This window comes from Harpia harpyja, chromosome 19 (genome assembly GCF_026419915.1).
Source record: "Harpia harpyja isolate bHarHar1 chromosome 19, bHarHar1 primary haplotype, whole genome shotgun sequence".
Lineage (NCBI taxonomy): Eukaryota > Metazoa > Chordata > Aves > Accipitriformes > Accipitridae > Harpia > Harpia harpyja.
Window position 1 is genome coordinate 2,993,162 of NC_068958.1, and position 14,142 is coordinate 3,007,303.

The window sequence follows — 14,142 nt, forward strand, 5'->3', positions numbered from 1 at the left end:
ATGCCCCCAAGCTCTGCAGTACGGTAACAGCCATGTATTGGCTACACGCAACCGTCTCCCCTTTTGTCCATGGGCCGAAAAAATGATGTTCTTCTGCTGGTGTGACGCAAACCCCGTGTTTTCTTGCACCGTCAAGTGGCCGAGCTGTCCCCATTGCCGTGAGAAGGGATGAGAGGCAGCAAGGGGGGGGTGGTCCCGGCACTGCAGCCCCTGCCCGGCCAGCGGGACGTGCCCCGGGGTGCAGCTCCACCACCTCAGCACCTCCAGACCGAACTTCCACGTCCCCGTTTCACATGTGTGACACCGCTCGACCCCTCCAGGCCTGCCGCACGTTCGGCCCTGGAGGGGCCTGTTCTCCACAGCCCGCGGAGTGCCGCTGCCTGCGAGCGCTGCCCAGGCTCGCTCTGCCCGCACATCAGGACGGTGGCTGACCCTCCCGGCTGAGGCAGTTTTCATTCCCGCCTCCAGACGAACGCAATTTTTCCCCGTTTACCCCCGAACCGGGCAGCCCGGCGCAGCTCCCCCCCCCCCCGCCAACCTCCCCTCAGCGGGGGCCACGCCCCTTACCGGCCCCACCCCGCTGTAGCACCGCCCCTCGCGCGCCCTCCCAATCAGACGGCGAGGCGGGCGGAGCCAAGAGGGGGCGGGGCGCGCCCGCCATTTTGTTTACGGCGTGGCGGACGCGAAAGGGGCCCCCTGGCGACGGCGCGGCGGTTGCTAAGGGCGGCGGGCTCTCGCGATGCTTCCGGGCGGCGCCAAGATGGCGGAGGCGGTGGTGGAGCTGCTGGAGCGGGCGGCCCGGCGGGAGGTGCCGCTGGAGGAGCTGCGGGCCCTGCGGCTCGCCGTGCAGGCCGTGCCACCCGCAGCTCTCCGCGCCCGCCTCAGCGACGACCATCTGGGAGCGCTCTTCGCCCTCCTCAGCGTCGGTGACCGGTGAGCGGCGGTCCGGTCTCGCGGGCCTGACAGGGCCCCGCCGCCTCCTTTCTCCCTTTCCCCCGGAGCGGGGTGGCTGCTGCTGCTAGCCCGTCTCCTTCCCTGCCCTCCTTCAGGGCGGGGACTGGCACAGCCGAGGATTTGGGAGCAGCCGGCGGCGTCCTCCTCCTGAAAGGCTTGGTTTTTCTCTCTGTCCCGCCCAGGGAGCAGGTGTCTGCGTGTGTTTCCATCCTGGAGAGGCTCCTGCAGGCCCTGGACCCGGTCTATGTGATCCAGAACCTCAGAGAAGAGCTTCAGAAGGGGCTCTTCCACCCCGATGACTCCGTGAAAATCCTCACCATCTCTCAGGTACAGGGTTTTCCTCCAAGAGGAGGGAACAGAGCTCTGTCTTGAGCCAGGCTGGGTTAGTCCTGATCTGTTACTGTTGTTTCTTGTCCTAATTTATGACAAAAGCACTACATCAAACGTTATCTGCAGGAATTGTGCTCTTATGCACTCATGCAGTTTTGGATAAATACTGTGCAATGTGTTGGTATATAATGCTTTATGATGTGTCTGTTAAACATACTGTACAAAACTATGTCTTGATAGGAGTAACTTGTAAAAGAATCTTATGTCACACGTTCTGGATAAAGCTTTCTAAGACAGCACTGACAGCAGGTGCCATACGAATGAAGTGCAGCAACATTTTGATATTCAGAATACTTTGAACAATATTGTGGAAACATGGAATAAGAATAGGCTGTACTAACTTGACACTTGTTGCATTAATATAAAAGAACAGAATTGTGGAACAGTTTAGTTTGGAATGGAATTCTAGAGGTTTCAGGTCCAGCCCCAAGCTAAAAGCAGGGCCAGCTTGCAGCTGGCTGCTCAGGGTATTGTCCAGGTGAGTTTTGAGAATCTCCAGAAATGGTGATTTTGTCTGTCTGGTAGCTGTTCCAGTACTTGAATGTCCTTATCGTGGAAAAAGCTTGTTTTAATGTTATTTTCTGTAATTATTTAATCATGTCTTTAGGTTGGGAGGATTGTTGAAAATTCAGATGCTGTTACAGAAATTCTCAACAGTCCGGAACTATTACGTCAAATAATAAATTGCATTGGTGGAGAGAAAATAGCAGTGGCTAAAGAGGTAAGCATTGCTTTCTTTTTTTAATTCTTCCACAAACTGAAGTGGACACTGCACAGTATACCTTTTCTACTGTGTCTGAGATGATAGCCTCTGCTCTTTGAAGAAAAGAGAGCTTATCTTGCTTGAAAGATGATATAAGCATATAGGTGCCTTAAGCCCAGAAATTACTTGGATGTGATAGAAATTTTACCTAGAACTGTTATCTTCCAGTAGCTATTGATGCTAAAGTGAACTTGTAGATCTGAATTTGATGCCAGAGGCTTGGATCACAGTAACCATAACTAGCTCTCGTCAAAGAAGAGTGAATTTTAGATGTATAACTTGATTTATTTATTATTATTAAAGAACATTGAAGCTAAGTCTGATCATCTTGGATTTTCTTCTCTTTGTGATTTTGTTTGTTTGCTTTTAATAATAAGCTCCTGTTTTTGCTTCCAGGCCATCAAATCTCTCTCAAGAATAGCACAAACGCAAGATGGCTTAGAGGCTTTATTTGTGAGCAGTTTGTTGAGTGACTTGAAAAATGTCATGGCAACAAATGATGTTGTTCGATACAGAGTATATGAGGTAGGGATGTGATCAATGTTAGCATTGAAATGACATGAAGTATCATGCAGTTCTCTTGGACTGTAGTTCTGAATTACAACCTGGATTTTATGGCTTGCTTTTAAATTAGCATTCATCGCTGCTTTACAAACTTATCTTCGCGTCTGTTTTGTCAAGACTAGAAAGGAGTAGGAAGAGTACAGTAGTCTTGGTCCTCAAATAATGTCATAACTTGTCTTTCTCAGTTTATGGTACAAAAGTGTGAAGTACTGTTTACGTCTTTTATTTTCTAACTTGTGGTGCCTAGGACATTGGAAGGGCTACACAGAGTTACTAAAGATACAATAAAATGTTTGCTTCTCTGAAAGTAAAAGTAAAAGGTGTTGTAGTCTCTTAACCTTTGGATGTGGAGTGCTATTGAAGCTTCTGGAGGGGGGAAGAGACAGAGAGAAATACCACGTGTGTCAGTCTACGTATGTGTGGCAAAGGAGAAATAAAATACAATTTAGCCATTCTAGATCTTAATGGGGATAGCAGTGATAATCCTCTGAAGAAAAGATGACTGTGAATAGAAATCAAATGCATGTGCTGTAAACGCGGAACTCCTTATGAACTTGTTTCAGGCAAATAATTAGGTTAATTATGAAAGCATCATGAAATCCTATATTTAATATATATAGGGTTACTCAGCATTATAAGACTTATTTGGCCATTACTGTGAATTGTTATCATCGTAAGTTTTTATAAACAATCTTTTTTTTTCCCCTGTGCTTTTATTTAGTTAATTGTTGACATTTCTTCGGTGTCAGCAGATTCGCTAAATTACTGTGCAAACAGTGGATTAATATCAGAGTTAATTGGAGAGCTGACTGGAGATGATGTACTGGTCAGGTATGTTGGTAGCAAGTTTGCCAATGAGATTTCACCCATTGTTAAAACTCCGATGTTCAGTGTTAAAATAACGCTCTTTAAACGTGTGTGTTTCTTGTGAAACCTTTTCAGGAAAACACTTTATCTGCTTTTTCTTAAACAGCCTTGAGTGTCAAATACTGTATACTTAAATTCGAGAACCAAGGTGAAGTTCCCCCAGTACGCTGTGATGATTGTAATGCTGGATTGCAATATAAGCACTTTAGAATTCTTTCCAGCTATACACCTAAAGTAAGATAGCCGAGTGAGCTTGGAGGAGTGTTGGATGGTTGAGTAGTTTGTGTTTTGGTTTTTTTTGTTTGCTTGGATTTTGTCTTAAGGGTAGAAAACCTGTTTTTTTCTTAATCACTGAGTACTTCAAAAACCCATCTGAAGTAGGCCAAAATAACTGTTTGTCTGTTACAGAGCTACGTGTATAGAGATGGTGACCTCACTGGCCCATACTCCACATGGGCGTCAGTATCTTGCTCAACAAGGAGTTATCGATAAAATTTCGAACATCATCGTTGGTGCAGAGTCTGATCCTTTCTCAGGCTTCTATTTACCAGGTTACATCATGCATTTCTTGTTTCCAGTGTTTACTGCTTGCTTTTATTAATGAGTTAAATTGAGCAGACTCTTAAGCCCTTGTTTTGAAAGCTCATGTGAATTTTTGAATATTAGAATGTGTATGTTGGATGTATACAAAAAGTGCTGAAGGACAGTCTAACACATGAATAATATTAGTCATTAACAGTGGTAATACAGGTAAGATCTGGAGAGACTGTACTATACATTTGAAGTTTGTGTTATTGTGGCTTTTTTTTTTATTAATTCAAGACGACAGCTGTTACATCATGAATTAAATAACTTCCAAAATACTGGCTTGTTCCTTAGTTCTGTCCTTATTCTGATGCCTTTCACAAACAGTATTCAGACTTAACACTATAGCAGTGAAACAATCTTACGTTAATATATGTTTAATTTTGGCATTACTAGAGTTATTGGTCCTCCACTCTGAATGCTTTTTTTTTTTTTTTTTTGTCTTGTTCTCTCAGGATTTGTTAAATTTTTTGGAAATCTGGCTATTGTAGACAGTCCCCAGCAGATCTGTGAACGATACCCTGTCTTTGTGGAAAAAGTCTTTGAAATGGCAGAAAGTCATGATCCAACCATGATTGGAGTGGCTGTGGACACACTAGGAATCCTGGGATCAAATGTGGAAGGCAAACAGGTTTTACAGAAAACTAGTTAGTATCGCTTTTTTTTTTTTCTTTAATAAAACTTTCTCAGTATGTCATACAAGAGTGAATTGGTTTGGTGTAGTAGAGAAAGGAATTGAAAAATGTATTTATTTATCTAATAATCAAGGATGTCTGAATAGCTGTGCTATAGCAGATAAGGTGTTTTTTAACTGTCTTGCCAGGCATGGCAGTGTGAAATGCCTGGCAGCTAGAATTCTGGTATCGCAAGCATGATTCAGATTATTCTTTTCTAGTGAGCTGCATCACACAAGTTGTCAGTAGTTGTGTTATTTTAGATTCCTCTGTTTCTACTGATGTCATGACCTTCTCACTAGGATTAGAAAAATATGAACTACCATGTAATGATGCTTTCTGTAAAGACTACGTTGTTTCTCTTAACATAAAACTGTTCAGAGGTTTGAAAGTAGGTGCTAGACTTCTTGCTGCTAGTCCAAACTTTTGCTTTTTAAGTGAAAAATCTGTATTAGCAGATAGCTATTGGAGCACTGTAGAATGGGATTGAAGATTTCTAATTGCAACTGTACTAGGGTCCACGCTTCCCAAGACAGCTCAATTATCTGTGACACGTAACTTCCTTTTTGGAAATGTTTGGTTAGTCTGGAGAATTAATATGAAAGCTTTGGATTTATCTATCTTGGATCCATATGAAGTGAAGAGAATCTTGCACTGCTTTTACTATAGCAGATCAAGAAGTTGCCTTTCTCAGGTTTAATGTACAACACTTTCTACCGGTTAATGTAATATAATGTGACTGATGGGTAGCTTTGTATTCCTGTAGAGGTCTGTCTGAATTAACTAAAAGCACTTTGTTTTTATTTTCAAAGGAAGCAGATTTCAAAATCTGTTAAGCAGAATAGGGCACCAGGCAAAGAATGCCCCCACAGAGTTACGACTTCGATGCTTGGATGCAATTTCATCTCTTCTTTACTTGCCTGTAAGTTTGTGGTTTGGTTTGTTGTCTTTTTTCTTTTTTTATTTTTAAATCTACAAGAATGAAATTATTGTGCATCTGACTAATTGTGTGAAGATCTTTTGCAGCATCTAGTTTAGGTAGAAGTGGTAGCTTTCTAGTATTCTGAGTCATTAACTTTACTGTTTTGAAATTCCCTGATTTATTTGTTTGCTTAAAGTTTGAGTTTGTAAGAAGCCAGGTGTTTGGAAATCTGTTTATAAAACATGAAGTCAAAACAATATTGGCAAGGGAATGAGAGTAAACAGTTTAATATTCTTGTGCTTTAAAGGGATAGTGGCAAGCTGCTCTAATCCCTGTGTATGTTCTTTAGATCCAGTGATCTGGTTATAACAGTGTAGCTCTAAATGAGTGAGTAAGCCATTTTCATTTGTCTTGCAGGACTGTACTCTAGCACAGCACTCATCTTATGTATCAAAATCAATATATTTAAAACTATCCTCCAAGCTAAGTGAAATAGAGAAGGCCATTTCTTCATTCATGAAAATAAGTTGAAAATTTAAACTATTTCAGTTTAATCTGCTGGTGGTTTGTTTTAAATAACTTCCTTAACTATTGAACATATAGTCAAAACTTGAAAGCTTTTCATAATCCTAATCAAACTCTATGATTTTTGTACGTGATGCCTGTAGCCAGAGCAGCAGACAGAAGACCTTTTAAGAATGACTGAATCATGGTTCACGTCCTTGTCTAGCCAGCCATTGGAACTCTTCAGGAGCATCAGTACTCAGCCATTCCCTGATCTCCACTGTGGGGCTTTACGGGTATTTACTGTAAGTGCTTTTTGTTTTTAAAGATCAGGTAGTGAATTGTATTGCCATTCAGTCTCAGATTTATTTGTTTTTCTTTTTAAGTGAATGTCACAAACTTCTTGTTGAAGCCCTGAAGTGGTCAGAAATAAGGCCTTTTTCATTGTGCCCCACTTTTTATTCACCATTTTTATAATGCAGCAGACATGTTATGTCTGTAATGCTTATTTTCTTATAAACTGGAGAGGGAAAAAAAAAAAGCAACAGCTATGCTGCTTTGATATCAGAGGCACTGCTGTGATAATTCACTTTAAAGTTTTAAGATAAGCACCGAGCTGTACTTGTTTTCCAGTGTTAAAACCCTGCTGCTTGATTTGAGTGGTGGTTGTGTAACTACTGTGTAGAATGAATATCCCATTTCATTTTTTCTGTTCCTTGGCTATTTGCGTAACAGCCTACTGTGTAACTGTTTTTTGGGTTTTTAAAATGAGGTGTTCTCCCCCTACCCCCTCTTTTGTCTTCATGTTTAGGCTATTGCAAATCAACCATGGGCCCAGAAGTTGATGCTTGACAGCCCAGGGTTTGTGGAGTACATTGTAGACAGATCTGTGGAGCCTGACAAAGCTTCGAAGGATGCCAAATATGAACTGGTTAAGGCCCTCGTAAACTCTAAAACAATCGCGGAAATCTTTGGAAATCAGTATTATTTGAGGCTCAGGGCTTACTTGCGTGAAGGCCCTTATTATGTTAAGGCAGTTTCTACTACAGCTGTAGAAGGAGCAGAATAATGTCATTGATGTCTTGGTCCCCCTTCTCGCAAACCACGTTACTGAAATAGCTGTTAAGACACAAGGTGTAAAGACTCTCCGCACTGGAGTCTCTTTAGATTGTCTCTTTAAAGGATTATGAAGCACTTTGACTCTATTTGAAATGAGAGTCATGAGAGCAAATCAAAACCTATAGGGCACAGCATATTTTCACGTAGAATGTAATGGCAGAAGTTCTCTGTGCACTGTCGTGAGACAAGTAACCAAGGTAAACACTCTATCAACTGCTGGCTGTTTTTTATTTTACAGAAATTATCAGTGTTTGGTTAAACTGTTCTTGGGTTTGGAGTTCCTATCATGTTTTCTCAGTAGATCACAGTTCAATTAAAAAAAAACAAACACCAAAACACCTTGAGGTTTGTAACCTCAGATGCTGCTGTAGTTTCCCTCTCTTTTTTTAATTTTTTTTTTATATCTGCCGAACTTGGCACTCGCATGGAACATACTCTTTTAGCCAGTCATATTCTGTCAGAAACCCTGTTGTTAAGAATAAGCTAGTAACATTCTGTCCACATGAGGGAGTATGAACTGGATTCTCTTCTATTTTCAACTTGCTGGATGTAAGTCTTGCTTGAATAAATAATCCTAAATATTGTTTACATTTTATGCTGAAGATGAAAAAAGCTTTTAGCCCTTTTAAAAAAAATGAATGCACGCTCTAGTGTATAAAACCAAATTGGGAGCTTTATGTCCGTTGTTGACTGCGACGTATAGCAGCTCACTTTACTTGCTCAAAAGGAGCATGAGCTATAGCACTACAAGTCTACTTCAGAACCAAATCTTAAATTGTTTACACTATTTTTTAACAGATAAATTTTTTTAATTTTAAGTGTTGTTTAAAAAAAAAAGTATGATTTTAGTTGCCTAACTTAGAATAAAAGGGGTAAGAACATAAAGCTTTCACGTTTAAGGGCATGAACTGAATTAGGAGTATGGAAATGTAGTACCTTACGAAATTGTAATCTTCTTTTGAAGGTGGTCAGCTAGCTGCAGGTGAGATGCAAGACTAGCTGGACACTCTAGTGACATGTGATGTGTCTTTGTCCATAAACAGAGACCACAGTGTACTTTATACAAAAGGTTTACATTATTTTTGTTGAGGACATAAGAAAGAAATCTGAGGAATAGCTGGGGGGAGCATAACAAAACATGAAATTACTACTTTTGGGCTTATTTTAGTAGTGTGTCAAGTCAGGTGTACCTCTATGGAAAGTACTTGCCCTGTGTCCCCACTCTACCAAGTGAAGCAGGATGATCTAGACATGCAGTAACTCTCTTCTTGCTTGTAGTAGCTTTGAGCTGCAGCAGAGGTGATGGTATTGCCTGCCAAAAATTGCTGGCAAGGCATCAAAGTGGGCTCAGAGGAGCAGGGTAGTTGGGGAAGATCCCTTAATGTTTAATAAGCTGTCTGAGTGCAGGTGATCTGCCTTGTTGCTTACGATCTAATATGTACAAAAATTGTCATCCAACATTATACTACTGCTGATGCTTTCATCCTAGATGTGCATAATAAACATCTGCTAGTGAGAAATGCAGTACAGAGTGTCTCATTTGTGAACGGAGAGAGCACAGAAGCTTCACGAATCCTGCATCCAGAAAAAACATGAAACCACTAAAAAGGAAATGAAAAAGAGTATAGAAGTCCTTAGTTTGCACTTGTATTGGACAGTTCAGCTTTGTTATTTTAGGTGGCTTTGTGCTCTGGTAACTCTGTATGAACCGTATACTAAAAACTCAGAAATCAATATATAAACCTTTTCTGCAATTCATGAGTCTCTTCCATGTGTGTTTTCAGCTGTTGCTTTTGAAGGCTATTCTGTGTGCTAAGTCTTTAGCATCCACTTTGCATGGTACGTTTGCCAAATGTAATATTTTAGAATACACAGAGATGCCAAACAAGGATTTTTTTATATATGCACATATGCTTTATTTTGTTGAGCTTTAAGCTCAACATTCTGATTAATTGATCAGATGCTTACCCCTTATTATTCACATGTAGTTCCTTACGCATCATGTGTATTGCCATATGGTTTACGTGTTGCTAGTGGTGTATCTTGCATACAGTGGAAAAATTTAAGTGCGTTGTCCCTGTCCTCCCCCCTGTAAAGCAACAGGTGGAGATAATTGAGAAAAAAAACAGAATTGGAATGATGGAGAATGAGAAGAATTGAGGTAACATGCTAAACTTCATGAACTTGGTTTAAAAAAAACAAACCAAAACCAAACAAAAACCCCCAAACCAAACCACATCATTTGACCCTGGTTAACAAGCAGCATAACTTGGTACTTAGGAATTGTGGATCCTTCAGAGCACACCTCCAATTCCTTCGATCCCAGCGGGAAGAGTAGATGGGGCCCTGAAAGGTACATGTGTGTCTCTTCCCATGTGTGCCTGTCACAATTGTAGAACAAATCTGTCCAGCTAGTTTCTTTACTGCTGAAAGAGCTGATTCGGAAGAGCTAATTTGGAGGATGTAGGCATGGGTGGGGTTTCTGCTCTGTGACTGGTTCCTAATTTGGGGAATTTTTACATTTTGAATAAGGTTGGTGTTACCAGCATGCTGGGGAATTTGTTCTGACTTCACTGTTGATGCTGTTCTCCAGCATAATGTTACGGCGTTGAGCTGCTTGTGTCAGAGTTTCTCCGATGCCATGACCAACAGAAATATAAGATTCTTTAACAGGTAAGTTAGATTTCTTGCCTAGAATCTTCCCAGGCTGTTTACCTAAGCAATTCCCATGATGGTTCAATGCCTGTTCCCACTCTAAGTCGTTCTGTGGTTTCACTGGTACTGTAACACAGGCTGCTCAGAAGTAGCTCCCTTTTATGGATGGAAAGATTTATTTTCCTTTGTTACAAAATACTTTGGAAGTAGGTCATGCCTCACAGATAAATGCAGAAGGAGTTTTGGTATAAGGTAGAGGATTTCAAAGGTCTTGAAAACACGATACAGACAAAGTTCCTTGGAATACTTTTTTTTTTTTTTTAACTTTTATGTGTGTACTTGTAGGTACTTTGGTAGCTAGAGTGCATCCAGTTCTCTTGCTGCTGTAACACACTATAGCATTGAGAATTCATTTGCTGTTGAAGGGAAGAGAGCTAACTTTGTGAGGAGATCGTTATTACTGAATGTTAACAGGATAAAACAACTGGTAAAAGAAGATTCAGACTTTCTTTGCAAAAGTTAAATCTTAATTGACAAAATGAAGAACCTCATTTTTTATTCTATCTAAGTTAAACCGTTTGAACTTATCAATATAGGTCAAAACCTTGCAGGACACCAGACCGTAGTAAGTTTCCAGTAATGAGCAATCTTTCCCATCGCTTGTTTCCTTCCAGTCTTTAAATAACTCATCCTCTTTCATGTTGGAAGAGGTGAAAATGAATTTGTAGCAGCATCGATTGTAGCTGATGTGCTTCTCCCCAGAAAATCGAGAGCTGTGAATGGGAGTGATGCCAGCTTTTTTAGCACAGATTCCAACAAAGATATTGGGGGGCACTGAAACTGGCACCTCCTTGGCAGCCACGTACACCTTGCGAGCGACGTCCTGGGACATGACAAAAGTGCTCCCATCGCAGTAATCTGGGTAAAACTCTTCTGAGTATTGATGGATGGGAACAAAGCCAGGGCTTTCAGGGTCTCTGCAGGGCACTCCTTGATGAATGACCCTTCCAATGTAAACGTCCTCTAGTTGTGTTAAGCTAAGCAAGTATTCAGCCAGACTTGGAATACCGACAAACATGTCTTCATCTGTTTTAAGAATATACCTTGCCTGGGGACAGAAAGTCACTGTCCACTCCACGCTCATCAACATCTTCTGTGTCTGCATCTCGGGAGAATCAATGAAACTGCCTTCAATAATGTCTCTGTGCTTTTGAGACTCTTCATTGATTTCCAGCTGGGTGGTTACTGAAGCTGGCTTTCCTAAAGCAAACAGAGTAAGGACAGCATAACCTCTGGTGTCTGTCACGTTGCCCCATGTCTGCCTGATCACGTTGCGCCTTGTCCTGTTTTCTGGGCTACTGAAGACAAGAACGAGCAAAAATATCTCTTGGTCGGAGCATATTGCTGCACTGCTGACAGTGTAAGAGAGATTGGCCTTTAGAGGATCCATATCTAGCTTCCTGGCCCTCTCCCTGATTTCAAGAGTCTTTGCGTCAGTGTAAGAAAGAGGTAATGACCGCAGGAAGTATTCCTCCAGTAAATCTGCTCCAAAAAGCAGCACATGGAAAAGCAAGACATTAAAGAGAATGAAGCACCACTGGTGAGTCCGGAGCCTGCAGAGTGTCAGCTGGGGAAGAGAAGACATGGACACTGAATTCTTTTGCTACTAGAACAGAAAGGCTTTCCTTCATTTTATAATATATTCATGCAAAACAATCATGACTTTTAGGCTGTGGTCTTTGTATTGTTAGTGTAAGGCGCTCTTCCTCCTAGAAACCTGAGCAGCCCTACTTGTGGCACAGCAAGATCCGAAGCTGGGAAGGACGTTACCGTGCTGTAGTTTAGAAGGCTTCTTTCTGTGCATCCATGTGTGGAAATACTGAAGAATAACTCACTATTAATGTTTTCTGACTGTTTTTAACCTGTTACTGAAGGCCTGAAAAGCTAACGAGGACCTGTAATGTTAACAGAGCCTTTGGTACTTGGCCTGACAACGCCTTGTGAAAGCTGGCAGGGTAAGAAGCCAACGGGAAAGCTCTGATCCCTGCTGTCCCAGGGGGAATGGCCTCGTGCTAGCCTCCGCGCTGCGGCTGAGCTACGAGCCGAAGCACTTACCTGCATGGTGGTGGGAGTTGTCCCTGCAGCAGGGTCTGTCTTAACGTCGGAGGCAGTTTCTCCCTGGCAGAGGCTTACAGGGCAGCGTCTGTATCTGGGTCTGCGGGATCCAGTTACTGCCCAGTACCCAGAGATGCTGGCTTCCACCTCACCTGTCTGTGGGGAGGAAAGATGATCCCAGGGGACGATCGTGTTGCAGCTGCATAAACACAAAGCAAGCAAAACTCTAGCCTTTCCCTTTATTAATTTCTGACGCTTGGGGTTGGGCCTCTGAGAAATAAAGAAGCGAAGCAACTGCTAGGGCTCACTTGGTAAAAGGGGTCCATTGCGAAGCTGTGCTATGTCTGCCAGTTTGTTTTTTACAGCTGTGCCATTTTAGTGTCAGTTCTCCCATCCAGGGCAGTTGGCTCCTGCGCTGAGCACTCTGCATCTCCTGAGATGAAGGTTTGGTGCGTGAACTTGTAGGTTTGCCTTGTGTGGAGTCCCCACAGAGGTGGAGGACACCCTAAGGCTGTGGGTACTGCTGGGCCAGGCTGTTGCTAGCACGTGGGGAGCGGGCTGAGCAGGGAGAAGGGTACAAAGTGGCTTTCCCTGTGCTGGGGTTGCAGCTGCGGGAGCTGTGACGCAGCTCCAGGCAAGGCACCTTGTTTGGCTCTCTTGATTGCTCCTGGAGCCAAGGAAGCGCAGGGCATCGTTTAATACCAGGCGTGTTTTCAATGGGACCCTGGGAGCAAAGCGCAAAGAAGGGGCTGTGCAGGGGGAGCTGACGGTGCTCAGCCAGAGGGCTCTTGGCCAGGAGGGTGGGGGTGTTTTGGTGTGTCCCCCCCCACCTCTTCCCCTCCAGCATCCATTTCCTGAAGGGAGGCTGTGAACTGTAACAAGCTGTGTTGGGTGGTTCTTTTCTTTCTCCCCGCACAGTGTCACCCTGTGGCTTTAAATGACTGTACGTATTTATGCTTTTGTGGTGACTGCATGTCCCGGTGAAGAGCTGCGATGATCTACCCTTGGACAGGCTCCTGCCTTTGGCGGTGGCCTCGGCTGCGCCGGTGCCTCTGTGTGTTAATGTTGGCACAGCCCCGGGCTGCGCTGGAGCTGACTGGGCTGGGGAGCCGCAGGGGACTGGAAATGCTGGAGGGGGAAGTGCCAAAGACACCACGAACAGGATGGAGGTGTCAGCAGGGGTGAGAGTTGGGTTTGGCAGCAGCTCTGCGAGCCGTGGGGCCCGCAGAGCACTGAGGGGGGAGAGGGGCTTGCGGGTCCCCAGCAGCCCCCGGGGAGGGCAGGTGGAAAGGGCGCATGACGACAACGATGCTGTTTGATGGGAAAATAGTGGCGGGAGGTGTCAGCCTTCATGAGCACAAGTGTGGGAACTCCAGCCTCCATGTGAGAGCAGAGAGATTGCGTTTTTTTTTAAATTTTGAAAAGATTTCTCATAGGTAAGGGTGCATTTCTGTTACTGCATCCTTCGGTGAAAGGGTGCAAGGAGAATGCAGCGTTGCTCTGGTTTGCCTTAGCTGTGTGCCTTGCAAGGGAGTGATGCTCTGACCGTTGCAATCCTCCCTGAGCATACTTACGGCAAATGTCCTAGGGAGGTGGAGAAGAGCTTTGATTTCTGGCTTGGGGTGGCCAAGGGTTAATCCCCCAGCTCTGGCTGAGCCCCTCAGCTCTCCCAGTGCCTCCCCCCGGGTCTGTGGCAGCACGGGGAGATCTTTCCCGTGCATGTTGGGAAATCTGTACTGATGTAGGAAGCAGCTGGAATTACAGAAGAAACCAGGTCCTAAAATGTGGTCACAGCCTGGAAGTGCATTGTGCCCCTCTGAAAGATGGCCCAGACACACACAGCGTGCAAGTCCCACTGTGGATCTCGGCTTTAGGCTCCCCCAAAATGGGAAAAAACTCCTTTCACAGAGCTTGTGTGTCAGCTGGGCTACAGCTTCATCTGGACCAGCCTCACAATCATTGTAATCCTGCAGAAGTTGTACTTTGAAGCTTGGCAAGCTGTCAGCACGGGAAGTGTCAATTAAATGTGT

The 14,142-nt window shown here is 43.6% G+C and overlaps 2 protein-coding genes across 2 annotated transcripts; one reads left to right on the top strand and one right to left on the bottom strand.

Annotated features, from left to right (window-relative positions):
* Positions 1-710: 710 nt before the first annotated feature.
* On the top strand, positions 711-8,866 carry PSMD5 (proteasome 26S subunit, non-ATPase 5). The gene is made up of 10 exons (XM_052815128.1): positions 711-933; positions 1,137-1,281; positions 1,952-2,065; positions 2,504-2,632; positions 3,393-3,502; positions 3,947-4,089; positions 4,579-4,770; positions 5,610-5,719; positions 6,388-6,528; positions 7,035-8,866. The coding sequence occupies exons 1-10, from the start codon at positions 740-742 to the stop codon at positions 7,290-7,292; spliced, it is 1,536 nt and encodes a 511-aa protein (XP_052671088.1). The 5' UTR covers positions 711-739; the 3' UTR covers positions 7,293-8,866.
* Positions 8,867-10,523: 1,657 nt separating this feature from the next.
* On the bottom strand, positions 10,524-12,205 carry B3GALT9 (beta-1,3-galactosyltransferase 9). The gene is made up of 2 exons (XM_052815129.1): positions 12,113-12,205; positions 10,524-11,624 (listed from the first exon to the last, which is right to left on the bottom strand). Exons 1-2 carry the CDS (start codon positions 12,116-12,118, stop codon positions 10,524-10,526), a joined length of 1,107 nt encoding a protein of 368 aa, XP_052671089.1. The 5' UTR covers positions 12,119-12,205.
* Positions 12,206-14,142: the final 1,937 nt, after the last annotated feature.

What these genes read in the sequence shown, in the direction of transcription:
- PSMD5 (XM_052815128.1), top strand. Translation starts at nt 740, where the DNA reads ATGCTTCCGGGCGGCGCCAAGATGGCGGAGGCGGTGGTGGAGCTGCTG. An exon ending in AAATAGCAGTGGCTAAAGAG is followed by an intron (nt 2,066 to 2,503) that starts GTAAGCATTGCT and finishes TTTTGCTTCCAG; the next exon opens with GCCATCAAATCTCTCTCAAG. An exon ending in CTCAGGCTTCTATTTACCAG is followed by an intron (nt 4,090 to 4,578) that starts GTTACATCATGC and finishes TTGTTCTCTCAG; the next exon opens with GATTTGTTAAATTTTTTGGA.